General features: G+C 44.8%; 1 protein-coding gene across 1 annotated transcript in view; it reads right to left on the reverse strand.

Annotated features, from left to right (window-relative positions):
* BRD3 (bromodomain containing 3) overlaps positions 1-25,121 on the reverse strand; it is a 38,203-nt gene that overhangs the window by 4,481 nt on the left and 8,601 nt on the right. The window contains exons 2-10 of the mRNA XM_086625108.1: positions 15,403-15,719; positions 13,164-13,301; positions 12,037-12,184; positions 10,307-10,521; positions 8,228-8,599; positions 6,324-6,374; positions 1,728-1,856; positions 1,136-1,327; positions 83-318 (exon numbers count right to left, since the gene is read on the reverse strand). Of these exons, the coding sequence (XP_086481234.1) occupies positions 83-318; positions 1,136-1,327; positions 1,728-1,856; positions 6,324-6,374; positions 8,228-8,599; positions 10,307-10,521; positions 12,037-12,184; positions 13,164-13,301; positions 15,403-15,603 (1,682 nt within the window). The 5' untranslated portion in view covers positions 15,604-15,719. The remainder of the gene's footprint in view (positions 1-82; positions 319-1,135; positions 1,328-1,727; positions 1,857-6,323; positions 6,375-8,227; positions 8,600-10,306; positions 10,522-12,036; positions 12,185-13,163; positions 13,302-15,402; positions 15,720-25,121) is intronic.

Raw genomic sequence — 25,121 nt, forward strand, 5'->3', positions numbered from 1 at the left:
TCAACGGGGACAGAAGGGACAGAACTGGGCTGGACGCTGCTGGCGTTTCCCTTAAGGCGCCTTGCCGAAGGCCGGCTCTCACCTGTTCGCTGTGGTTGTGCTGTTTGCTTTCTTAGCTGGGGCTTTCTTCTGTTGGGTTTGTTTGGGTGGCTGAGCCACCTTGGGTTTCTTCTCCTCCTCAGCTTTTACTTTGTGCTTTTCTTTTTCCTTCTCTTTATCTTTCTTTTTCTTCTCTTTTTCCTTCTTTTCTTTTTTTTTCTTTGGTTTGTTCACCGGTGCTTGTGACAACGCAGCTAGCTGCTCATGGACAGCCTTTAGCTGGGGGAGAACAGTGAAAAAATTAATCATACTTCAAGGCAAGAAAACTGATGCCTCCACATTCTCTCCCTCTGCATTCCAAACTCTAAGTATATCCCAAAGTCAGTGATTAAGCAGTCTGCTGATTGAACTCAGGAGACTCTGCTGGACTTGAAATTCTTTAAAAAACACAGTGCAAGCGCATAGAAGCTGGCTCAAATGAAAATGTCATTCTTGTTTTATGGGGGCAAATAAAAATTAAGCTTAATAACTCCATCTAGAGTGCTGACAACTTGGCCTTTGGAATCCTGGGTTCACTTCTTGGCTCTCCTACTGGCTTGCTTTGAGACACAGGGTAAGCTGTCTTATCAATGCTTTGCTGTATTACAGTAGCACATGTAAGCACGGTGGCACCTGGCACAATAAGTGAGGCCATGGCTTGAGCGTTTGCAACCACAACAGTCAAAACAGACACTTCTACAGGCGAGTACGAATATCCACAGGAAGCTTTTGACATTTCATCATGCCTGAGCTCTCACACAAAGTGGGTGTGTGTCTGTTCTTCCCAGATGCCCAGTATTCTGTGCACCTTCATTCATACTCTGGGATCTCAGAGAAGGACAGAGGATCAGCACTGAGAACGGCTATCTTGAAGAAAATTAACATTACATCAAACACGCACTTATTTCACAGACAAGGGTTTTCCCCTTTAGCTGGTAGAACGGGAGGTTGCTTTGCTGCGTCCCAGCCTCAATGGGATTTTTAAGTATAAAATTAAACTCTTCCTCCTGCCATGCCCTTTCTACTGCACAGACACACCACTTGGCAGTTGCAATACCTGTTCCTGGAGCTCCGCCAGCCGAGTCGCTCGCTCTTCTTCTGAGTCCGAGCTATCTGAGTCGGAAGAGCTCTCCTCGCTGCTGTGACTGCTCTCTGTGCTTTTGCTCACCACTGGTGCTGTTGGTGGAGGCGGAGGTGGGGCTTCTGCAGGCTCATCGGGCATCTTTGCGAACCTCATCTCAAAGACATCCTACAGAAGGGGGAAAAAAAACTGGTGACAAAGGGAGCCTCAGCCACCAGGACCATATTTTGGCCTTTTAAAACACACCAGACACCCCACTATGGGTCAGGGTCGTACTGCACTACGCAAGGTGCTGTGCAAGTAAATAATAACATACAGATGGGCATAAGCCCAAGAAAATTCTCCCATAACTTTATATAGTAACGATTATAGCCTTTTAGGAGCAGAACATGGCGTTGGGCCATGCCATGTGAAGAGCACAACAGTTCTGCAGCAGAGAACATGGGCTGGAGGGATCACTGACTCTCCCTTGTTGGTGCCAAGAGCAGATCCACACTTGGATCTCTGAACTAACACCTTATAGGTGAACTAAACATACTCTGGAAGACACATTTGCCAACACCTTTACCTGGAGCTTCCTGGCCATGGCTACCACTTCATGGTCTGGAGGATTGTACTTGTAACAATTAGAGAACATTAACCGAATATCTGCCGCAAAACCTTGTGCATCCTGGTACTCCCGACTGTCCATTTTTTTCTGCAAACAAACAAGCCAAAGGGAAAGGGGAGAAAAAACCATAAGCAAAAGGCATTTGTAGCAACTGCATAGAGGACATGTGCATCTTGGAGACAGATCAGAACAGTCTTAAAAATCACATTTGTCTAAGGGAACAGTAGTTTGATCTGGCTTATTCATTCCTAAATAACATTTGGAGATTCTGCTTTTTAAGACAAGCAAACAAACACCAGACAATCAAAGAAGCTGATATTGCTCCATAACAGTTTAAACAATTTAAGATTCTAAATTTGAGTTCTTTTCTTCTTCTAAGTAGTACTATATAAATCTGTCAGTGTCCACATATTATCAGAAAATAGAGTCACTTAGAAAAAGGGTTTGCTGGATAAGAAACTAATGTAAACAAGGATCATGGATGGAAAGGTAAGAGTCGACAAAGAACCAAGTTACAATTACAGGAGTACCTTAAGGGTGTGTTTCTATGCGCTGCTGGGTGTACTTGCCCTGGAAACGTGAAGGGGCAGAAGAGATCATGACCATCTAACTCCGACCTCCTGCTAACACAGGGCATGAATTTTGCTTCGTGAGTCCTACAGCAAGATTGGCATTTACAGTTAAACTACAACACCTACTCTTGATTTAAAAGTTGAACTGATACAGAATGGATACAGAATTCACCCCGTATGAACCTATTCACGTTATTTCCTAGTGTAGTGCAGATAAGTACTAGGAACTAAGTATTTGCACCTTGTTCCTTTCTCTTATTTTTCAGTTCTCATTTTTGTCCATTTCTCTTGGCTATTTGGGACTGAAAGACTTGGGTTTAGAGAAGAGTTTATAGCACTCCTAAAACTTAATTGATTTTATGCATATATTACTACTATGTATAAAACCTTAGCTCCAATTACTCCTACCGAAAGGAAAAAGAAGCCAACAGTAGATTTCATTTGCATTTAAAAGACTTGAGTTTAAAGACATGCTCTATTTGCCAAGCGCTTGCAGGCCTCCCTTCTATATGTCTTGTGCACCTGTATCCCCCAGTGAAGGGAAGGGGCTGACTGGCAGACAGGCTGCAAACGTGATCGGAGAAGACACATCCCCTCCATCCGAGAAGAAAACAGGGCTGCTTAGGGTCTGTAACCTATGCCAGAAGCCTTAAAACAAGCAAAATTCTCATTTGCTCAATGGAAGCTACAGTGGTACACCTAGTAACGATCTTGAAACATTGCAATGACTCCTAAAACTGTTTTTGTTCGGAATAGGGCAGAATTTCACCTGCAGGGATGGAGCTTCGGAGGGACCTGCACGCAGGGTGGTGACACTCCTGCAGCCTTACCCTCTGCTGCGCGGCAGCCAGACATCAGTCAAGCTTCTGTCACGAAACCTCATTCTCTTGGAGAATAAACTTGGAGAAAGCCTCTGAGCCACAGCACAAAGACAGAAAGGGAAGCAAGTTTGTGCTTCTCCTGTCTGAAGGAGAGCTGGCCTTGCTTGAAAAGCATCTCAGGCCAATTCCGAAGCAAAACACATGTTCGAACGAAAGGGCCCATTTATTTTAAAATACATCTTACTGCATGAAAGGCCTTTTTGATGTGCTTATATTTGTTTGGCACACTCAATGGCTGATTACTGCCTATGAAACACTTTCCAGCGTCTGAGGCTTTGCTTTCATCCAAACTCAACATTTTTCTAGCCCAAGAGTTTTAATCTGTGAATTTTTGTTTTGTTTTCTAGCAAAGAATAATTAACTTAACAAAAGATAAAAAAAGGACTTTAAATTGGTGGGCTGGAATATCTCTGGTTACAAGTTCACTTTGAGATATCCAGCTGCTTAAAAAGTTATTACATTTACAATTGCAAATCAGGAGTCATAGACAAGCAGGACTGGCAGAGGTGCTGGAAAGCCAGCTAGTCCATTCTCTGCCCCATGCAATATCTACCACTGCAATCTCATTGTTCCCTCAGCAATCAATTCAATTGTTTAATATTCTTTAATGTTCAGAAATTTGTTTCCTAATGTATCTCTTGCTCTAAGGTAAGTCTTGTCCTGCCCACAGAGGATGCAGAAAAAAGTCTGCTCCCTCCCTTCTCGCAGCAATCTTTTACATGTTTGAAGATCTAACATGTCCCCTTTCCATTTTCTCCTCTCCAAGACTAAATTGGACATCAATCTGTCTTCAAAGCATGTGCCTTGGCCATGGCATCAGGGCAAGGTGCTGACAAAGGACACGGCCACACAGGTCCAGCAACTTTAGCAGAAAAAATACCATCTCTACTAGCTAATGAGGACTCAGCCTGATTTCTGGAGGCCTAATTGCACCTTACAGAAACTGCCTCAACAAGAGCAGCTGCTTTGTGGAACTGAGTGTGTACTCTAAAATAGGTGCAACTAAAGAAACCTTTAAAAATGCCCCCAAAAAATGTCTTCTCACTTTCAAGACCCTGATCTCAGCTGCTCTGAAACTACAGTAATTCACTGCAAGAACATTAACTGGTGAGCACAGTTCACTCCTGGGAGGTAGCGCTTTATTCCAAAAGTAAGCACCTTGTATAAATCCTCTTGCATAACAAGGATTGTTGCTTGTTCACCACCGAGTAAACCAAGGGCAGAGACACCCACATCACTGCTCCTCTAACCTGGCAGCCAGAGGATGGAGCGAGAGAAGAGGTGCTCCACCACGGGCACAGCACCATGCCTCCCCATGCCAAAGCTCCCCAGCATCAGAGAGGGAGATGTCAACATCCTGCAAATGGGCCCTGTCCGCCCATGGACAGAGCAGCAGAGGTGCTACAGCTTCATAGCAAGTGTTTCATCTACTCCAGGGAATTAGGGCTGCTGACTCTTAGTTTTTGAAGTGTAACCCGCACCTCTGCCTCCCTCTCTCCCCATGCTTCCGTTCTTTTCTCTCTCTACTCCAAGCAGTTCTGCTCTATCCCCCTCTGCAATGACTATCAGAGAACTGAGGCGAGATGAGCTCACTCATCCCATCCCTTCAGCTCTTCCCACTCTCAATCCTAGCTCCAGCACAACACTCCAGGACACCACTCTGCTCTTGGCTGCAACAAGCCCAACTACAGCCCCTCCACCTCTCCCCTGTCTCCAGCACAGTCACGACAACCAACCCGCCACTTTCACCACACAGAGAAAATTATCCCCAAATCCTTCCGAAGCACACCTCTGCTGGGTGCACAGCCTGGAAAAAAAATGCTCCTGGACACAAAGGATATTCTCTGAAGAAAATCAAACCTCATATAACCAGAGAACCACAGTGACAAGTAATCAGGTATTGCAGAATCTATTAGAGCTGCAGCAATGCTTATGTCTTACTCTCTCACATAATTCCTTCGAGATCGGTTTGAAGGCCGTTAGCTGCACTGCTTTGCCACAGCCATTGTCACTTGTGCAGAATTCAATCTGAAACCTTTCAGAGCCAGAGGAAGCCCCTGACACTGGAGCATTACACTGTCGGCAAACGGCAGGTTTCTGTTCCACGCAGTTAACGTATTACAGACTGCATCTCCGAAGTCACACTACGATCTACAGGCCAAGAGCAATGATAGTAAAACAGCCTTTAAAAAAAAAACAAAACCAGACAGCCCTTCAAATAAGTTTATTAAGAGCATCACTACTATGTGGAAAGACAAATCCAGAGTCTTTACATGCAAAAGACTCCACTGGGTTTTCAGTCTGTCCTACACTCATCTCCAGTTTCCTGTCCTACACTAGAAAGGTACAGACGGACAGTATCACCTGCACTTGCAGAGAAAGTGCAGAGGTGCACACTTTTTAAAAGAATGAAGTTAGGACTATAAAGAGATTTAAGCATGAAGAAGTCACCAACCCCAGAAATTACAGTTCTGCACCTAGATGTTGCAGAACACAGCACAGAATCCCTTGCAGTAAGACGCCACCTAACCAGACATGGAAATACCAGCTTTGACAGAGTCAGGATTTCCCTCTCTCCATCTCTAATCTTACTGCATTCACCCAGGGCTTGATCTACCAGGCTGCAGGTATCTCTGGAGACCCTAGGCATCCCTAGGCAGTCAAGGGAATGTGACTGAGAATAGGTCTGAAAGAACTCGGTTTACCAGCAGTCCCACTAAAGTCAGTACAGTAACTGAATGAGTTCATCTAGGACATCTGATGACTTGTGTTCACAAGACTAGCAGAGAAAACACTTCATCACTTTAATGTGATAACAAAAACAACAGTTGCATTCAGGAAGAGATACTTCTTTCCATCTCAGTCATTTCTGCGAATCAGACTGAAATTCCTTTAAAGCTACTAGCCACTTTATAGACTCTTGGAAAGGAGTTTGATGCACAGCCTACAATAAGCATGGGCAAATGCAACTGCATGCACAGTAAACAGAACATCGTATAAGCAGGTTCCTGAAGTCGTTTAAGTACTCCGCCTCCGATCCGACTCACAGAAGAACACCAAAAAACCCATTTGCAACCTGTTCCTGTTCCCAGCCCACTCGCTGGCAGCAGAGAAGCAAGGTCAGATCCACTCAGCTGAGAAGCTGCTGACCTCTGGAAGGGAGCAGAACAGAGTGTGTAAGTGACCCTGCTTTGAGCAGGAGACAGGCCTTCTGACCAACCTGAATCATCCATTAGCCTATGATCCAAGCTATGCAGGTGGATCTCCAAGCTGGTGGAGGAAAGCAACTCCAATGCAAAGTGAAGCAAGCAGACCTCAACAGCAAGTCATACAATTAAAACAATGTACAAGGATTAAGTAGGCCCTCAGCACTAGGCACCCAAAATCAACAGGATGGCAAACGCAATGCAGTACCAAAACTGAGAGGAGCTTTTTCCTTCCTCATCCACACTCAAGAGCAAGAGAAAATGGAAGCTTACACAAGAAAACACTGGGATCTTCCTCTGTCAGCAGAACATCAAAGTCAGGTAGCCAGCTTTGCAGACTACCATGTTCAACCTAGTCATTTCTCCTGCTTTTACCACTGTGTCTCAGGCTCCCTCTGCTTGCCTGCAGCTCAATTCACCCTTCATCTTGCTCTCTTCTCCTCCCAGGAAATCGCTGTAGGCCTTTAGCACAGATCAGCTTAACTGCAAGTCAAAAATACTGCATATAGCACTGGCTTCTGTAAACAAAGCAAGGGCACTGCAAACTCAGAAGAATGGTCTCCAAGCCTAGCTCCAACAGAGCCCACTTCCAATGCTTTTGCCAACTCAGAGACAGTCTTTTCTGTACAAACTAAATCAATAATAATAATTAATACTTGGATAGTGCCTTCGATAACTGTCCTCACAACAGCCCTGTGAGGTAGGTTAAGTATTACTGTCTCTGTTTTATGACTGGGAAAATTATGGCACAGAGCTGTGGGGAAACGTGCCCAGGACCATAGCATCAAAACAGCAATTAGAACTCAGACAGCGGTAACTCCTGGTCTAATCCTCAATGCACAGACCATGACAACTGTTCTCTCACTACTAAATAATGCAACTAAAATATTCATAAAATATTGCAGCTGTAGTAATAACCCTTGCAGCATCATGGCTGAACAGCATGGCACATCAGAGCACGACACACTGCTTCCAGGTACTACGTAGGGTTTGCCAAGGAACATGAAAGGAATCACGAACACAGCTGCCCTTTTGTCACCTGGGCATTCAGACAATCCCAGGCATTGGCTCAGATGGCAGCAAGACACTGCTGGCATGCTAATGAAAGCCAAGAGAAAATACCTTAACTTCCTGCACATGGAAGAAAGTCTCACCTCCACCAACACTGATTCCAATGGTCGGCTGACAAGCAGAAGATGAGAACTAGAAAAAAAACACAGCTTTGCTCCATGGATATCTAGGAGAGATTCAGAGAAACCTCCCAGTCTATTGGGAAAAACACCTTTAACATTGGAACATACTAAGCTATGCTCTTGAAAAGCCAAGCATGAACCACACAAGCATCACGGTATTTCCTCCCCTCCCCAAGTACCAGGCGATCATCACGTTCCAGCTGGAATTGCTCAGCGTAAGCCTATCTGGACCACACATCATGCCAACAAGTAGGCAGGCAGCAGCTTCTGGAAATGGGATACTATCAATCGAATCCTATGAAACACAGCACCTCTTCTTCTCAGAGTGCAACACAATCCCAAGGACACAAGTTTAAACAGCTGGACTATCCACAAAGAGGAGCAGATGCCATTGTACAGTCTGCTTTGCAGGGCAGAAAAAAAGATGTCCCAGGTTATGGGAAAAAAAGGAGAAGGGAAGGAAACAAAATATAAAAATATCCAAGATGATATCCAAACAGGTTCAGCTTCAACCCTTGTCCCTTCCCCCTCCCCCAGAAGGAGCCAGTCCCTCTGCAACCAGAGGGCTGTGACACCCTGCAAAAGAGGCGGTAAATGGGGACGTACTTTAACAGTACTGAGATCCATGGGGTGTTTGATAATATCATGATAGTCATGTAATTCCAAGGCCTCTGCATCAACAGGCTTGTAAAAGGGCCATGCATAAGCTGCATGCTTCTTCGAGAGCATCTCCTTGAGAATGCTGTCACAGTACTTGAGGTGCTCAGAGAGTTTGCCCTTCTTCCCTGCATGCTGGGGCACCTCTCCGTCTTCAAGGTCTTTCTTTGGTGGTTTGATGGGCCGGCCGCCGCTCTCCCGCCGAGCGATGATTTTGGCCTGCTTGGGGTCCGAGAGGGGCGTGGGAGACTCGCTCCGGCTGGCAGTGATGGCGGAGGTGGTGGGGGTTGTCGTGTCCGCTTTCCGCTTCACTCCCTTTTTCTGAAACAGCACATGGACAGGCCTCATGAGTGACGTGCCCAGCTCTCGTCACACGCTACCAGAAACTTAGCACAATTCAGCCTTATTTTTGACATCTGCCTGTCCCCTGACAGAAAACACAGTTACTTCACTGGGATAAACGGGACTTGTGACTAGAGGAGGCTTCAACACAATTCAGTGACTACAACACGATGTATTTGCTTACTACATGTCACCTGAGCCACAGTAACCAGCCACTTGCATGTCTCCAACCCAACCCCAAACATGATGCAAAACGTGTTAGCTCTATGTATTTCACTGAGATTCAAACTAAGGACTCTTACCTCATGTTTGCCAAGGGAAAGGAGTGCGCCCAGTCGATTACTGCAGCTCAGCTGATGCATCGTGACTTAGTAAGTGTCAGTAACTTAACCACATGTCTGAGTCCCCAGTGGCAGGATCAGGCTATAAGTTCTGAACCAAAGCATATTAATCACCAAAGACCCACGAGCTCTCGCTCCCTGCATTCAGTGGGTGTGCTAAGGTCGATTGCTTATTATGGACACGAGCAAGAATTTCATGATTCTGCCTTAAGCAAATAAAACCTCTTACATAAATTCAAACTGTGACTGTCCAGTCAGCTCTCTCTCATGTTCCTATGAAGGATTTATTTCTCTGGAGAGAGAGAAAAGGGAAAAAAAAAAAAAGAGTTCCTTAGGGAAATCTAAAGGAAATCTGCAGTAAATCCTAAGCAGGATTAATTTTGCAGCGTATGTTTGGCAAACTCAGTTCTGGGTTCATCCTTGAGTTTTAAAATTAAATTGATTCTCAGAGGCAAGTTATTTGGACAGAAACCGCAGCATGAGACCAGCTTCTGAGGATGACAGCTTAGCTGCAAGAAGATCTGACTTAAAATTTCTCTAGTAAATTCCCAACTATAGGGTTAAATAAGCAACACGACTCTATGGCTCTGCTGATCCATGCAACCTCACATTAGAGAACACCAATACTGTTGCAGTTAATTCCCCAGTTTAGAAAAAAAACACAGCTTTCTCTGAGCTATGCTTTCATCATTTTTAAAGCAATACACAGCTTACTAGAAAAATTCCAACTATTTAGAGCAACATTTTCATTTACCCATAAATTAACATAGTAAATAGCAAAACACCAATGACAACTCCCTGAAGATTACTCAGTAAGGAAGACAGAACTAATGCACCCAAAACCTGCAGGCAACATCAGTCTCCTCCAACTGGAGTGACAGGCTTGTCTTGAACTGGTTTATGGCAGAGGGGAACATTCCTAGTGCTGGAGCCTGCAAACCTTAAAGGAATAGTCCCAGTGCAATCAGGGGGTCAGTTACAGAGGGAAGAGATGCTTTGGGCTGTATGGTGCCAAATAGGGGAAACTTCCAACAGCTCTGGTTCATGGAGCATCAGCAGTGGCTAAGGCTATGGTCAGATGAGAGCTTGTAATTGAGTTGGAGCAATTACAGTTGACATCACCTCAGCTGAGGTGCGGTAAAACTGGCAAAACTGTTCTCAACTCTCTCAAACTTTACAGCAAGCACTTGTCTGAGCACACCCCAATGGGACAACAATGGCCAGAGAGGCAAGGAGTCAAATGCAAAGAGAAGGAACGTACGTAACCAGCAGTGAGGGGATGAAAATAAAGCACTGCTCAGCAATACTGCCTTCTGAAGAGGAAGGGGTCGAGTTCTCCATTTACCTTGACTACCGGTGGCGTAGGAGGCACCACGGGCATTATCGGAGCAGCAGGCGGAGGGGGAGCAGCGGCGGGAGGGGCAGTGACAGGCGGGACATTAGCAGTGATGGTTGGCACAGGGGTGGCAGCAATGACGGGCGTCTGAGACACGGCTGGAGGAACGTTCTGGAACGGGGCCGGCGGGGAGACGGAAGACACGGCCACTGCTTGCTGCGCTCCTTTCAAACGACAAAGTGAAAACACACTGCAATGTACTGATGGTTACAAGTGCCGACAAGACATTGGGAACAAAGTGACACTGGTGCTGCTGGACTGTGCAATCACGGGCTTGGCAAAGACTCCTAGTCCAGGGCCACAGGAAGAGCACAAAGGACAGAGGGTGATTTGCCTGGTGCCGCTACCCAGGGGTCAACAAAAAATGAGAAATCACTGACCTAAGTCCTCATACCATGAACTTCAGGCCAGCCACATGCAAGCAAAATACTTCAAGCTTTGCACATGGGGCGTGTGTTGCTCTGGGACAGTCTTCACCCCTCTCGTGCTCTCAGAGCTACCCTGTGCTCAGCAAAAGAGCAGGAGCTCAAGGAGAAGGAACAAAGATGGCTCTTTTGGACAGCTGCAGTCCTGCACAGACCTCAATCTGGGAGTGTTTTCACTATGCACAACAAATGGTAACAACCACTGCCCCACTGCCAGCTAAACAGCCAAGAGTCCAAAGCACTTCAGATTTGCCTCAAGTTAGACAGCAAAAGAAATGGAGCTGAGAGAAGAGCCCAAGTCTCCTGATAGCCAGGAAAATGTCCCTTATTCCAGACCTGCATTGTTAAAGAATTGCTTACTAGTGTAAAGTTAACGGGGACAAATCTAGTAACTAATAACTAAAGTAGCAATACTGTATGTTTTTACAGCAGCTTTTATCAAAGGATGCTGAAAAGAGACATCACAAATTTCTCTGAGCTTGGACGAAGCTGGCATCTGAGATGTGGTAAAACAATGACCTTCCCAGAGCAATAATTAAGACTTTGTTTACAGAAAAAAATTTGCAACCGCTTAATTCAGCCCACACAAACGCCTTTATGAACTGTTTTAAAGTGCTTACAGACTTTTTAGTCCTAAATCCACTTAAAATCAACTCTAGGTAAGCTGAACTAAACTTATGCAATGGTCTGCACAGCCTTTTGCAATGGCTTAATGAATCCTTTCTGTTGATCACTTTATTCTATGATGTCACAACCGTGTGCGCAAAAGAAAAATGTTATATGGGGTTTAGGGGATTGGCAAGATTTATGTCCAAGTCTCTGCTATGTCAGATTTGTGCCAGGACCTCACGTGAGCTGTTTAAACTCAGGTCTATAAAGGCATTCCATGCCATGGTCTACCACTTGAAGCAGACTACCATGTCTAACTACCTTGCCTCTTCTTGCCTTGGTTTCTTCTTTGCATACGGGAAGCAACAACATTGCCCTCCCTCGCTGAAGTGCTGCGTGGCTGGGTAAGTCACAGATGGTATGATGTTTGTACGACAAATGCAGAGCGGCCTTAAGACAGACAAGCCCTGAAACACTGGGTGAACGTTATCTAGACATCTTGCACTTTTCTCCACTGCTTTAACCGTTAGATTACATGCTCCCTTCCCAGCCTCTTCACCATTTGCAAAGCCAAGCTGCTTGAAAGGTGGGTCAGTCCTCAGCAAAAGACTCCTAACATTTACTGCCACTGGATCAGGTTAATACCTGCACTCTGTGTGCCTGCTGATGGCTTGCGACCTTTCCCTTTAGGAACCGGGGGTAATAATTCAACTTCCTCCTGAGGCATCTGGGCCACCTTCTGCAGAAATATCTTCTCCAGGGCCTGGGCCATGAGGACGATGTCATCTGTGGGCTGCAGAAAGAATAGAAGCCCATGCTATATCAGCCATGTATCAGAAGCACAGAAGTTCAAGATCAGGTTCTGAAATCCCCAATGACACTGCCCTTCAAATAAATTATGGTATCGAATCTCCAACAATACATGGACTGGCTCTTCTCTCTCCTTGCATACTACCCTCCTGCTCTTCTATTCTTGTCTAGCACGCAGTAATTACAGCCTCTAAGTACACTGCATTCAGAGAGTTATCAGGACTTCCAGCAGGAGCCTGATAACCAGCATTCTGTGCACCAACATGGAAGCAGCAAACTGGAACAGATGAGCTGTTCTCCTCTGCTTGACAGCAGGTCCAAGAGAAGAGTGTAAACACATACTCTATGGCTCAAACTAATTAATTTGTTTATTTCAGCTTGTTCTCCAGTATGGGTCAATGATGACAAACCATTGTAGAAAACATAATACCAAGAATACAGGCTTTTAACAACAAAACAGCAAGCAAGCCAAACCCAATACAATAATGAACAATCTAAAGGAGTGCAAGTATGGACAAGACTTAGGCAGAGAACAGAGTTACACTTACTGATCTGCTCTCTGCTGCCAAGAGATACTATTTTCTGCTAGACAGCCAGTGTAACACACAGCACTAATACCCCACATAACACCTGCAAAGCACTGCATAAACTTGAGCTCATCTTAAAGAATTCCTAATTGGAAATAAAAGGAATAAAAACTTGCTACGTATCCCAAAGCAGAAATCTACCTATAATTAAAAGGCACATTGGCCGTTTTAACTAGTCTGGGGGAAGAAAGACACAGCACAAAGACAGCTTTGTGCATTTCAAATAATGTGGTTGCAATCAGTGGCATTTCAAATCCTTGCAAGGAGGTCCTGGAGCACAGCAGAGCCAGCCCTGTTCAAAACCTCCACTATAACAATTGTAGGTGGCTCTTTCCTAGGCAGTGCCCCAGCTAAAGGCTTATCTGGGCTCTTTACCTTGTTATAAATGTAACAATTTGTAAACATGGTGTTGAAATCCTGCATACATTCACTGGCACTCCAGTAATAGTTATGTTCCAGGCGCTTCTTGATCGTCCCCATGTCCATGGGGTTTTTTATTATTTTGTGATAATCCTGTTGGAGAAACAGGAAAGACATTAACATCTCCTGATATGCAGAGTGTTGTTCACATCTCCCTCTAGTCCCACCTTTTTCCTCATTCCCCCTCCCAAAAGACACATCCCCAAATGTCTGTGGAAGTCGCAAACATCACCTCTGCTTTAATTTGTTTTCTAATTTGTAGCCTTTTAGTCTACCATTACTACGAACTCAACTACAAAGCATAAGAACTCCTTTCCTGATCACTAACCTTCTGCAACTCCCCCCAATACATGCTCAAACACACACACAAACAGCTACTTGGACATGAACAGCTTTTTATAAATACAGCTCGACTGGGAAGGCACCAAGAGTAACGTGGAGGAAAACATGCCTTCTGAGCAGCTCTCCCTGGAAGCTGTTTGCAGCCTTGATACTCCTTACGAGGCTGTAGGTGCTATTTTGGATCGGGCTGCAGAGTGGGAGCGTGCCATGTTTGATAGCTAGACTAGCTCTGCAGTGATGTGCTTCACACTCCCCTGGGACCAGCAGCTGGGGCAGCAGGTCAGCACCAGCTTTGGCAGGGTGTTCAGTTTAATGGTGGACCAGCTGCAATTGGGGAAATAGCATTTCTGCCACCCTTTTCAAAAGACTGCCGCTAGCACTTACAGAAGTTTGTGCCAGCACTGGCCAAGACTGTGCTAAAAGTTTCAGTCTGTCTTTTAAGGGCATTTCAGCCCTTAAAAGGCTTCCACGTGTTAACCCAGTTTCTCTCTGGGCTGGTCTCAAGCATCTGTAGAGGCTGTGATCAGCCTGGAGATGCTCTAGCTATGCAAGGTTATACGCTGTAATTTTCTCGTTCTGGAGAAGAGCAGGGAGCCCCTTTGCTGCACGTGTGCACAAAGCCATGAACAGCCACTGGCCACTCTGAGTCCAACCCTCAAGCACGACCTGAGACATCACTATGTCCAGGCAATCCTGCTAGCTACTGGGCTTGTGCAGATTTAGGTCACACGTGAAAAACAGCTGTTCTTCCAACCGGTTCTCCTTTAAATTTTCTGGTAACCTGCCCTAAAACCACCTCAAAATGCCTCATCGAGAAACTACATCCACAAAAAGAAGACACAAAGGAGAAACGACCTAGAGAAATATTATACAGGTGTGAAGTTTTACTCTTTTGGCTAGCACTTTAAACAGTACTCATCAACAACATTACAGAGTTCAAAAGGCTCCTGAACCAGTCTACAAAACTGGGCTATAATCTGCAGAAACTGGAGCTCTCCTGACCTTACATCCTAGAACCATGCTCCCCCAAACCCTACATGCAGCCCTCTTGCTCAAAGCACCCAGAGTTAACTTGCAATGGGCTGCCCGCCCGAGCAGATACCAGGGCGGATGGTGGTGGTGATGGTGGTGTCTGTATTTAGGTGAAGCAGGTGAGCAGGGGTATGCCTCCACTGCTGAGTTTTTACACTTCCAGGACCTCTTTGAAGAGGAGAAGAGTGTGTGGCTTAGTAAACTTTGGTCATTTATGAATAACCAGGCTATATATTGCACTATCTGGTCTGCCAGAGACACGGTATATATCATCAGGCACAGGTGGCAGATGGAAAAATGCAACTGTTCTGTTCTTTCTACTTCCAGTACAGCATTTGAAAAAACTTAGCTCCAAAGTATCCTTGGTAATTAGCTTCTCCTGTCTTCCTCAACATCAAAGTCAGCGCCAAATCCAGGAAAGCCTATCGAAAACACAAGTTACATTGCGCCCAATGCCAAACCCTCAGAAAAGCATGGGCTTCAAGACTCCCTCAAATTGGATGGAGGTGGGACAAGGGTTGAAGACACATAAAAGTAAACAGAGGTTGGCAACAAATGAAGCATGATGCTTCAGTTGCTCTAGACAGCTTGCCTGTATGCTCTTCTATTCCCTCCCTAAGTGAGAAGCAGTTTGCTCCGTCAGAGACCTGCACCTCTCTAGCTCTGAAAGACATCATCTTCAAATTCAGTGAGTCTAAGAGCATCCAAGGAAATCCCCAAAAGAAACCTAGCGATTCTGATCCAGTGATCAGAAAACTGATCTCACCAACATAAAGCTTTCTAAGAAAAGAATACTGAGCAGAAGATGACAGATACGTACCGGCAAATTCAATTTAATTGCATCAACAGGTTGGTAGAAAGGCCAAGCAAACTGATGCTTCCACAAGGTCTTTACCACAACATTTTGCATATATTGCAATTGGTTGGTCTTCCGGCCAGGCTTATTAGGATTAGTGACCTCCGGAGGCGGTGGATTCACAGGGCCCTGAGGAGCCTGGATTGCTGATGTGACTGTCGACATTTTCCTGCTCTTGCTCTCACTCGCTGTCACCGCAGCAGCAACTGGGAGATTTTCTTTCTTCCTTTATGCTCCCTGAACGGGACTGACATCCCATTTCCAAGGTCCAACCATACAATCTAGATCAAATGAAAGGAAGAGGACAATGTGTAAATACAGATACTTACTTGAAGTAGGCATGTTAAGACACTTCTGTTGATGGTGTCTGAACTCAAGCTCTTTACCCTATCTGCTTTGTTCCCTCTAACACACTTATCTTGACGATGGGCACAGTTCAAGACCTAAGAGACAGTGGAACAGCAATTTCCAAAGCCTGTAGAGAGCCAGTAAGCTTCACAGGACTAGTTCTTGCTTTATCTGGCTCAGAGAGCACCTTTGTGCAAAGACAATGCATAGGGTAGCATAAGAATACAGTTAGGGAATACAGTTAGGCTGTAATGCAGAGACTCCCATGAAAGCACTGGTTCAAGCTAGAAAATCCATAGCTTGCAGCTCCATGTAAACCTGACTGCATTGTCTCTAGACCCATGCTGGCTGACACTCACTCAGCTTACAAATCTCTACACTGGCACAATGGTTAGTCTAAAATCCCATCATCAAGAGCAGATGACAGCTGTCAGAGGACCTCGATCCAGAGAAATGAAAGAAGAGGCAGAGGAAGGCTGAACAGTTGTGAATGAAAGGTGTCACCAGAAACATCCTAACTTGAAGTGTTTTGCAGTTTGAATCTCAAATGTCTCACTGTGTCCCTCACTACACACACCCAGCTGGGCCCTCGGTTTCATATGGAAGTCTCAATATAAACACTTGTAGCTCATGACCTGGCTAAGAGTGCTGGCATGCTCTCTCTCTTAAAAGCATATATGAAATACAGAAGAATACACAAATTGCACTATTGTATTCTATTTTTGCCCCAGCAAACTGCAGGGAAAAAAAAAATGGTCTAGTATCACTGTGTATTGTATACCATATGGTAAATAACTTCGCTGTGTCATCTTCCATAAACATTTGATATTTCAATTCCCATCAGGACTGCAGCTAGTCTTCTCGTGGCAAACAGACCACAATTACTTTCTAGAGGCAAATTATTTAAAATATGTTCAGAAAGCCACACAAATACTCTGACATATGCTTCTCAGTTGCACAGAAAAACATGAGCAGAGAACAGAAGCTGCAGTAATACAGGAAGGAGGAGAGAGCAGTAAGACATCCTAGGAAAAAAACAAAAACCTGTTCTTTGATACATCCCTAATCATCTCTACTGAATATCTGGACTAAATATAGAACATCAACTTACCCTTTGAGTTGCTGATTAGATGATGGCAAAAAGTAAACACATACCTAATTTGGGGGAATTTTACAAAAATAGATGTGTACAAACATAAACAGAAGTGCAGCAGACAGGAAGGTCTGAATATTGGTTTTCTGAGGCTTGCCCAGGTAGTGTAGACATTTGTATTCTGGAGGCCAGCTACTGCCCCAGCAGCTCTGTAACTGGGAGACCACTCTGGCACCCCAGTGACATTGTGGCACAGGGAACCACACCGTAAAGTGGCCGGTCTGCCAGGTGCCACAGCCATCAAGGACACCCAAGTGCTCCAGGTGCCATGGCCACTGGGTGCACCTTGCCATGGACCAGTTTGGCTTGGCTGACAGGTGTCCCTGGCTCCAGAAAACAGATCTGCTTTTGGTTTATTCTATGTTTGTTGGTTTTGTTGTTTGGTTTTGTTTTTTTTTTTTTAAGAGTTAATTGTATAGTTATTTTTTTATATTGCTTCTATGGAAAATGAAATTGTTAAAAACCTAACACAAATCCATGTGTGAGTACACATGCTTACGTGTGAAGAGAACAGACATGACCATGCGTGACTCTGCCATAATCCATTCATGAGACTCATTATATTCCAAGGATGTAGAAAATACAGAGACGACAGCAGGACTTTGTTGTGCCATGTGTTTGGCACAAGTATAGATCCAGAATTAGGACTCTGGTCCCTCTTCTATGATAACTCAAGAGCCCAGCTTCGTAGTTCAAAAAGGACTAGTCTCTGTTCCCCAGCCCTCTCCTCTGACCATGCTGGTCGTGCTGCTGCTGGTAGGCGGGGTGATCACCAAGCAGCCAAGAGGGATACTGGCATCCTCTGGGCAAGGAATTTCAAAACTAGGATGTTAATTGGGATTTCAGGTTTGGAAAAAAATTGGAGAAGCATTTTCTCCTTACTTTACTCCATCAACTCAAAGCAGCAGCAGAAATATTGTAAAAAGCAATCTTCAGATCAAGGAGGGGAAATAGATAAAGAATTAAAAAGAAGAAAAAAAAAATTATTGGGAAGTTACACTCAGTCTCCTTCCGGGCAGCTCTCTGCATGGATTTCAGACCCCAAGGCCTTTGAGCAACATCCATCATCCAAGTGTATGCAATGCTGACTGCAGGGCCCTGGTGACCACCACCGAAGCATTTTGTCTGCTGTCTTCTTGATCAACAAACTGAATCCAATGCAAGGATTGACAGGAATAAAACCCACAGAGAGCGATTCCTGCTGCCATTTCAGTCACCAGTCAAACTATGCAGTGTAACTTAAGTCTTCCCTTTAAATAGCCTCAGGTTAAATACAACTACTCTTCTTTTGAGTTTCCTGATGTCATCTTACCTCAAACTCCACTTGATAAGTTTTTTTTTTTTAATTAATTTTTGTTAAATCCCAGAACTGTAATTCATAAAACACAGACCCAGGGCCTGCCTCTCCCAAACTCCCTCTCTGATCTCAGTCAAGGCATTCAGTATCTTCACACCACAGCTCCTCATCTGTGCCATGGAGACAGTGATGGTTCTTTTCTGCCTTCATCTGCTCCACCCAGCCAGCCTGCAAGCTCTGGGACAGGCACTGCCTCTTCACGCACACGTTTTGATCATCAAGCTTAAACAAGACTTGTACATTCCACATGAGAGAAGCATGTAACAGTCATCAGTGACACAACTCAGAAAGGATTTTAATTAAGAACATTACCAAAAGTAGGCGGGGCAGAATCATGACAGCCAACTCAGCTAGTCCTCTGACAGTCCAAGACATTGGTTATTACAACCAAACGTAGCTACAAAACTCAAACCTCTTAGCAGCACTGTCATGTAAAAGCTGAATCCTGCAGCTGAATGACAGGAATAGCTGGGCTATCTCGGCAGCACTGGAAGTATCTGCTCCTGGCATAAACACAGCTTTAATGAGCATGTGCCCCACTGCACCCCTTTAACCATTGGTCCATCACTTTCCTCATCATTTGCTGAAGAAGCTGCTTTGATATCAGATTATTCCTTAATTTTTAAAAATATGTGCTACATTCATTCCTTTACTTCTGAAGTGTCAAAATAACATTCTTTTTAAGAATGTAAAAAGCAGGATTATGAGGAATCTGGAAGCTGAGGGTGCAAATGCTTTGGAAACATCCAAAAGTGTATGACATTGAATTCAGAGAGGCCACGGTCCTGCCTGAAAAATCTACTAGTTGTCAGACCTTGTTTATCAGATGAGGAAAGTGAGAGGCACGACCATCTGACATCCCAACTTACTATACAAATCATCCAACATGACACTTAAGTAGACTCACACACAAAAAACAAACTTACACAAATTGTCCCACAAGTACAAACAGGATCAAAATACACAGCTCTAGTCTAAGCACTTCAGCATCGACTGAAATTGCACTAGTATCAAAAATTATGTAAATTATTAGGGAGCCCAGTGTGAACCAGGACATCACTGTACAAGGTATCGTAAAAGCCTGGAATGAAGACTGCCAAAACCAGCCCTAGAACAGACTTCATGTGCATCTTCCGGTGAGGGCCTAAGGTTGGACTACTTTTAGTCCAGGAGTAATAACTAACTTCTTAAATTTAAATTTTTAAATTACTACTTATCCTGTTCCCCAGATCTGTATCATTCAAGTAACAGAAGCTGTTCTTGATTTTCCTGGCTGCACATGTACAGTTTTGATATTACAAATTTAACGTACACCCTTTTGCTGTCACACATGTAGAGCGTACACTGGTTCCCACATTGTGCATTTCTCCTCCTTCTTACTCATCCCAGTCTGAGATGATAATTAAAAGCAAAACCCAAACCCAAACTCTCAAATAAATCTCGCTTCTCTGGAGTTTAAGCCTGTCCTTTTGTGCTAAGTTGCAACCTCAGTGTGGCATCCTGCATAGCTATGGGGTTTGGCTCATCCCTCAGCCAAATCAGTCATCATAAAAACCCAGCTAGGTTGGAAGGATATTATTTTATTTTTTTAACTTTTCTTTCATTGAGTTGCTTGCATGGGTCAGTTAGCGGAGAGACAGTTGGCACGGAAAAAACATGTTAATAATTGTCTGTACTAGCAGGATAACATTTTACTCAGCTGATGCAGCCCACAGACTGTCTGCAGTGGTGGAGACTATTTTAAAAGAAGCTATAAAGCCCCATGAAACGTGCGCTGTGCCAGTACGCCTGCTGCTTCAGCTAACGGTTCTGCCACTTCCTTTGGCAGTGCCGAGCACTTAACGGATGGCTCACTCCCTTGCTGCTGTTCGGGCAGTACAGGATGGTGTTTGTTTTGATTGCAAAATTAGAAGGTAGCAAGCTTTACGTTAGCATGTGAGCCCAACACCACCTTTTTTCCCCCCGTAGTATAGTATTTCTGCATGGTTACTTGGACACTGATCAAAAACTGGCACAACTCCAGCCCACCCAGAAACAGCAATATAAATCTTCCCATCAGGGAAAATTATCAAGTTTAAGAGATGTTCCTTGACCTCATCTTTATCTCCACCTTATTATTTACATTACAGTAGCACATGGAGGCTGTGCAGAGACCAAGGTCCCTCAGTACTTAGCACTGGGCAGACACACAGTAAGACTCTGTTCCTACCTCGAAGGGCTGGTGCTCCCAACACACGCTTCACACCATGGTGAAGCGACCTGCCCGAGGCCACCCAGTGAGCCCCTGGCATAGCCCAGAGCAGCCCGGTCCCACTTTCGTTAGCCAGCCCATCAGAGAATCAGCACCTCCAAAACAGTGCTGCTCTCATAGGCATGAAAGGCAGTGACTGAGCCTTTCTGAAGGCAGGATGGAGCCAGCAGCCAGAACCACACTGAGACAGCAAGGCAGCTGGAGCAGGAGTCCTCCCGCTGCTGTTCCAAGCATTACTCCCCCACATAGGCTCCTTGCAGCCACCAAAGCAGACGCTTGGTTCCTTTTTCCCTGACAGCAGCAATAGCTGGAAGCTTGTGCCATATGCTACTCCCAATCTCAGAGAAGCAGCAGGCTCATGATCATCTTGCCTAGGCTTTCTTAAAACTGCAGAAGATGTTTTTTGTACTACTGCTATACCTCAACACAACCTTAGTCAGATGAGATTGAGACTTGCACTCATTTCATTCTATAGCTGTAGAAAGTTAAGGGCTACACCACCACTCCTCCACTCTTTAGAAGGAAAGAAAGCCACTGGATGTCCTTGTCCTCCTTTTCCTCCTGCTCTGCCTTCCTTTCCCTTCACAGCCCTATGCGAGAACTGACCTCCAGGCAGCTTTCACTACCCACTAACTCCATGTCAGCAGGGATGTTCTCTTCAAACACAAGGGATGTGTGATTTGAGACCAAGACTCGAGGACAGACGAATTGCTTTGTTCAGCCAACACCGCCCTGGCAGACACACACACACACTATACACAACATGCCACCCCCTCAAGACCTGCGGATGAAGCATTTGCACTTGGCTGCACTGCAGGAAATGGGAATTTGGCTTGTGAGTGCCCTCATGGCACACTGAGGCTTTGCAGTCTGAAAGTCCATTCAGCTGTCCTCGTTGTCTCCCACATCATTAATTCCACGCATCAGAGATTTGCTTTTTATCCATATTATTTTGAGCACAGACCCAGTAACATCCTGAGACTGGGAGATGCAACTGTGTCCTTAACTTACCTCTGCATGAGGGAGGGAAAAAGATCACAGAAGATTAAGTCAGTTCCTTGGCTTTTGACTTGGTTAGTTTAATGCTCATAAGATTATGCAGATGGATTTCCCACCCTTGGTCTCTCCTTGACTACTATAAGAGCAGGTGCTCCCTCGGTAGAAGCCTGTGGGCTCCTAACCAGCAGGTAAGAATCAGCCAGAAGTAACTGGTCATTTTAAGGACCATCGGTTCTGATACATACTTAGTGCTCCCTGCAGATCAGTCTGTTTGAAGGCAAGATGTGAGACATCTTAAAACTCAGGGTTACCCAAAACTCACTTTATCTTGACTATAAAAGCACCGGGGACTTGTATAAGCACTGTTCTAGGCACCTCAAATAAAATGATGGTCTTTCTGAGAATTACAGGCCAGAGTATTTCTCTCCAACAAGTTGTTAATGCCACAGGAATCACATTCTGATCAAGTCTGAGCAAGAATTTAGATGCATGTAACATACCTCCTGCAACATACGAATCATATGGTGTTCAACTGCTTTCTAAAGGCTGCAGGGAGTGATGTTCACACTGTAACAAGTTCATTTTCATAGCTTTGAATTTGCTTTTGAAAACAGTTTAAATAATTGGCCTCAGTAATTGATTAGGTATGGTTGATCTTGTTTTGGATTGGGGAGAATGACAGAATGACCTCTGGACGTTTCTTCCAGTCCTACTTTTTGCAGTCCTCTGAAAATATAGAGGCAAATTTTAACCTGAACATACATTGGTTTTGTGCAAGCTCGAGTTGCACACAGTGTTGTCAACAAGGCTACAGGAGGAAGGAGAAGTGTGAGTAATCACTCGCAGAGCTTACTCTGTGTTGGATTCCTGACTGGAGAGTTCAGCCAGCTTTGAGACCTGACTCTGCAGTAAGGATTGGGCTGAGATTTGTGAAACAAAGTGAACTGCACTTGCAAAAAAAACTTCCAGGCAGTACTTCAGCAAATTAACTGGGTGACTTATAATGAAAATGTTAACAAACATTTAGTTGTGGCAGTGGAAATAAGCATCTATGAACAGGTTTCGGAGTAGATAAAGCAGCTGGCAGCTTGCACATCAATGCTCTGGGAAGACAGAGTCAAATCAACAGTATGGGAATGGGTAGGTGCTTCACAAGAAAACGGTATCACAGCAAGATACACCGATTATACCTCTGTGGCAATAGGGGAAAAAAAAAAACAAAGACCACATCGGGTTGTTTCAGCCTTCATTTTCATAACAGAGATTTGGCACAGAAAGAAAAGCATTTGGGATAATCGCATGCCTGGGCAGAGTCTGCTCGTGCCATATCTTCCTAGAGGGGAAAGGTGGAGATGCCATGAAGTTACCTTGTGTGACCCGCAGGGCTGAACCCACATCATCTCATAAACAGGGGAAGAGCCAGAGAGATGCCAGAGAGCGGGCAGTCATGGTTTACAGAGAAAGGAGAGAAGGTGAATCTGCTTCTGAGCACATGCCCTCTCTTATCTAGTGCACTGTGTCACACAGAATGCTTATTGGGCAATTTCTAGTGCTTAGGGTGTCCTGGTTTTGGCTGGGATAGAGTTAATTTTCTTCCTAGTAGCTGTATTTTGAATTTAGTATCAGAATAGCGTTGATAACACACTGAAGTTTTAGTTATTGCTTAGTGCTGTGTTTTGGATTTAGTACAAGAATAACATCGATAACACACCGATGTTTTAGTTGTTGCTAAGTAGTGCCGATACTAAATTAAGGACTTTTCAGCTTCCCATGCTCTGCCAGTCAGAAGGTGCACAAGAAGGTGGGAGGGAGCACAGTCAGGACAGCTGACCCAAACTGAGCAAAGGGGTATTCCATACCATATGACATCATGCTCATCTATAAACAGGGGGAAAGTTAGCCAGGGGGGGCTGCTGCTCTGGAACTGACTGGCTCTCAGGCGAGCAACTGCATTGTGCATCACCTGTGTTGTATATTCTATTATTACTATTATTTTTCCTTTCTTTTTCTGTCTTATCAAACTGTCTCAAACCCACAAATTTTACTTCCCCCCTACCCCGCTTCTCTCCTTCATCCCACTGGGGGTGAGAATGAGTGAACAAACAGCTGTGTGGTGTTTAACCACTTGCCAGGTTAAACTAAAACACAGATTACTGCAGTGCCCCCCAAAGCCCACATGCAGCAAAAGCCCTGCAGCCTTGGACATTAGGCAAAAGGAAGTTCTGGGAAGGTGCTGGCACATGGCCACATACCATATGAGCTCCCAACATGTCAGGAACAGGATGGGGGGCGGGACACCCAGGGGAGGCAGGAACAAGGCTGAAGGCACACTGGAAGTATGGTATAAACCACAGCACAGACAGCAACTCAGTCCTCCTCTGTGATTCAGTAACCACTTCAAGCCCCATCCTGCAAAGTACTCAGCAACTTTCCTCTCTCGGTAAGCTGTGCAGTTTCTGTGGCTCAGCGCCTCTCCGCAGAGGGTTTTGCAGACTTACCACCTACAAGATGCGACTAATTGGTCAATCAAGATAAATCTCTTTCTAAGGAAAGTTTAGGTAAAGACTCAAACTCACTCAAGCTCTCCACACTTTCTGGTCCCTCTGCCAGGGTGAACCCCTTCTCTAGCTGTCCACTAAGGAGAGATAAAATGACAAAGGAGGTTAAGTGTTAGCTATCTGGGGCTGGAGAGTCTGTTCAAACTGATGAGACTTGTGGATGCTCCCGTTGTTGCAGTTACAACAGCTATGACAGCTGATCTAGTCAATGCTACCCAGCCCTGAAGATACATCCCTTCACTGCAGGATTGTTGCAGAACGTGATCCCAGCTAGAGAAGTCCCATTGTACAAGAATAAGGTGTGCAAGAGCATGGAGATCTTGTTCTCTTTCAGCGCATTTCCTAATGCATCACAAAAATACATTGCAGCCTGGTCAAGAAGAGGAATCTCCATGTTTACATGGAAGCTGATCAAGGAAGGGGAAAAGTCTGATGATCCCAAATTCAAACCTTGCTGATGGGCATAGCGAAAGACTTTACAGACTCAGCCACGATTTCTTCAGACTAGCCAATTTTTCAAATTCGGAACTGGAATAAATCCTGTCTACTGGATGCTGCCTTTGTTATTCCACCTCTCAATGTTTCTGGTATTATTATCACTTTGAACTTCAGAGATGGACGAATCTACTGTTCCATCTCTACTCACCTTTGCTTATTTGTTCAAGTCTATACTTCAAGATCAAGCAGAAGTACAAACCCATTTGCTCACTTGAGTTTGAGCCACAGTCACCCTTCATTAGCATCCTTCAAGTCAGCACTCCCAACTTCTCTGGAAGTGGGAGAGAAACTGTGACAGTTTGATCAGTGGCAGGAGATCTTTGGATTCCTGCTTGCCCAGCCATCAGGAAATAATGCTACAGTGCATGAGGAGCAAAGGAGGAAAATCTCACTTGCTGAGAGCTGCTAAGAAGAAAACATGCATCTAAAAGTCTAGGAGGAACAGGTCTGTCCCAGACACACCACCAAAGGGACAAGCAAACGGGCCAAAGCTGTTAATCATTTCAGTACTGGACAATG

The sequence above is a fragment of the Tauraco erythrolophus genome, chromosome 22 (genome assembly GCF_009769465.1).
Source record: "Tauraco erythrolophus isolate bTauEry1 chromosome 22, bTauEry1.pri, whole genome shotgun sequence".
NCBI classification, from domain to species: Eukaryota; Metazoa; Chordata; class Aves; order Musophagiformes; family Musophagidae; genus Tauraco; species Tauraco erythrolophus.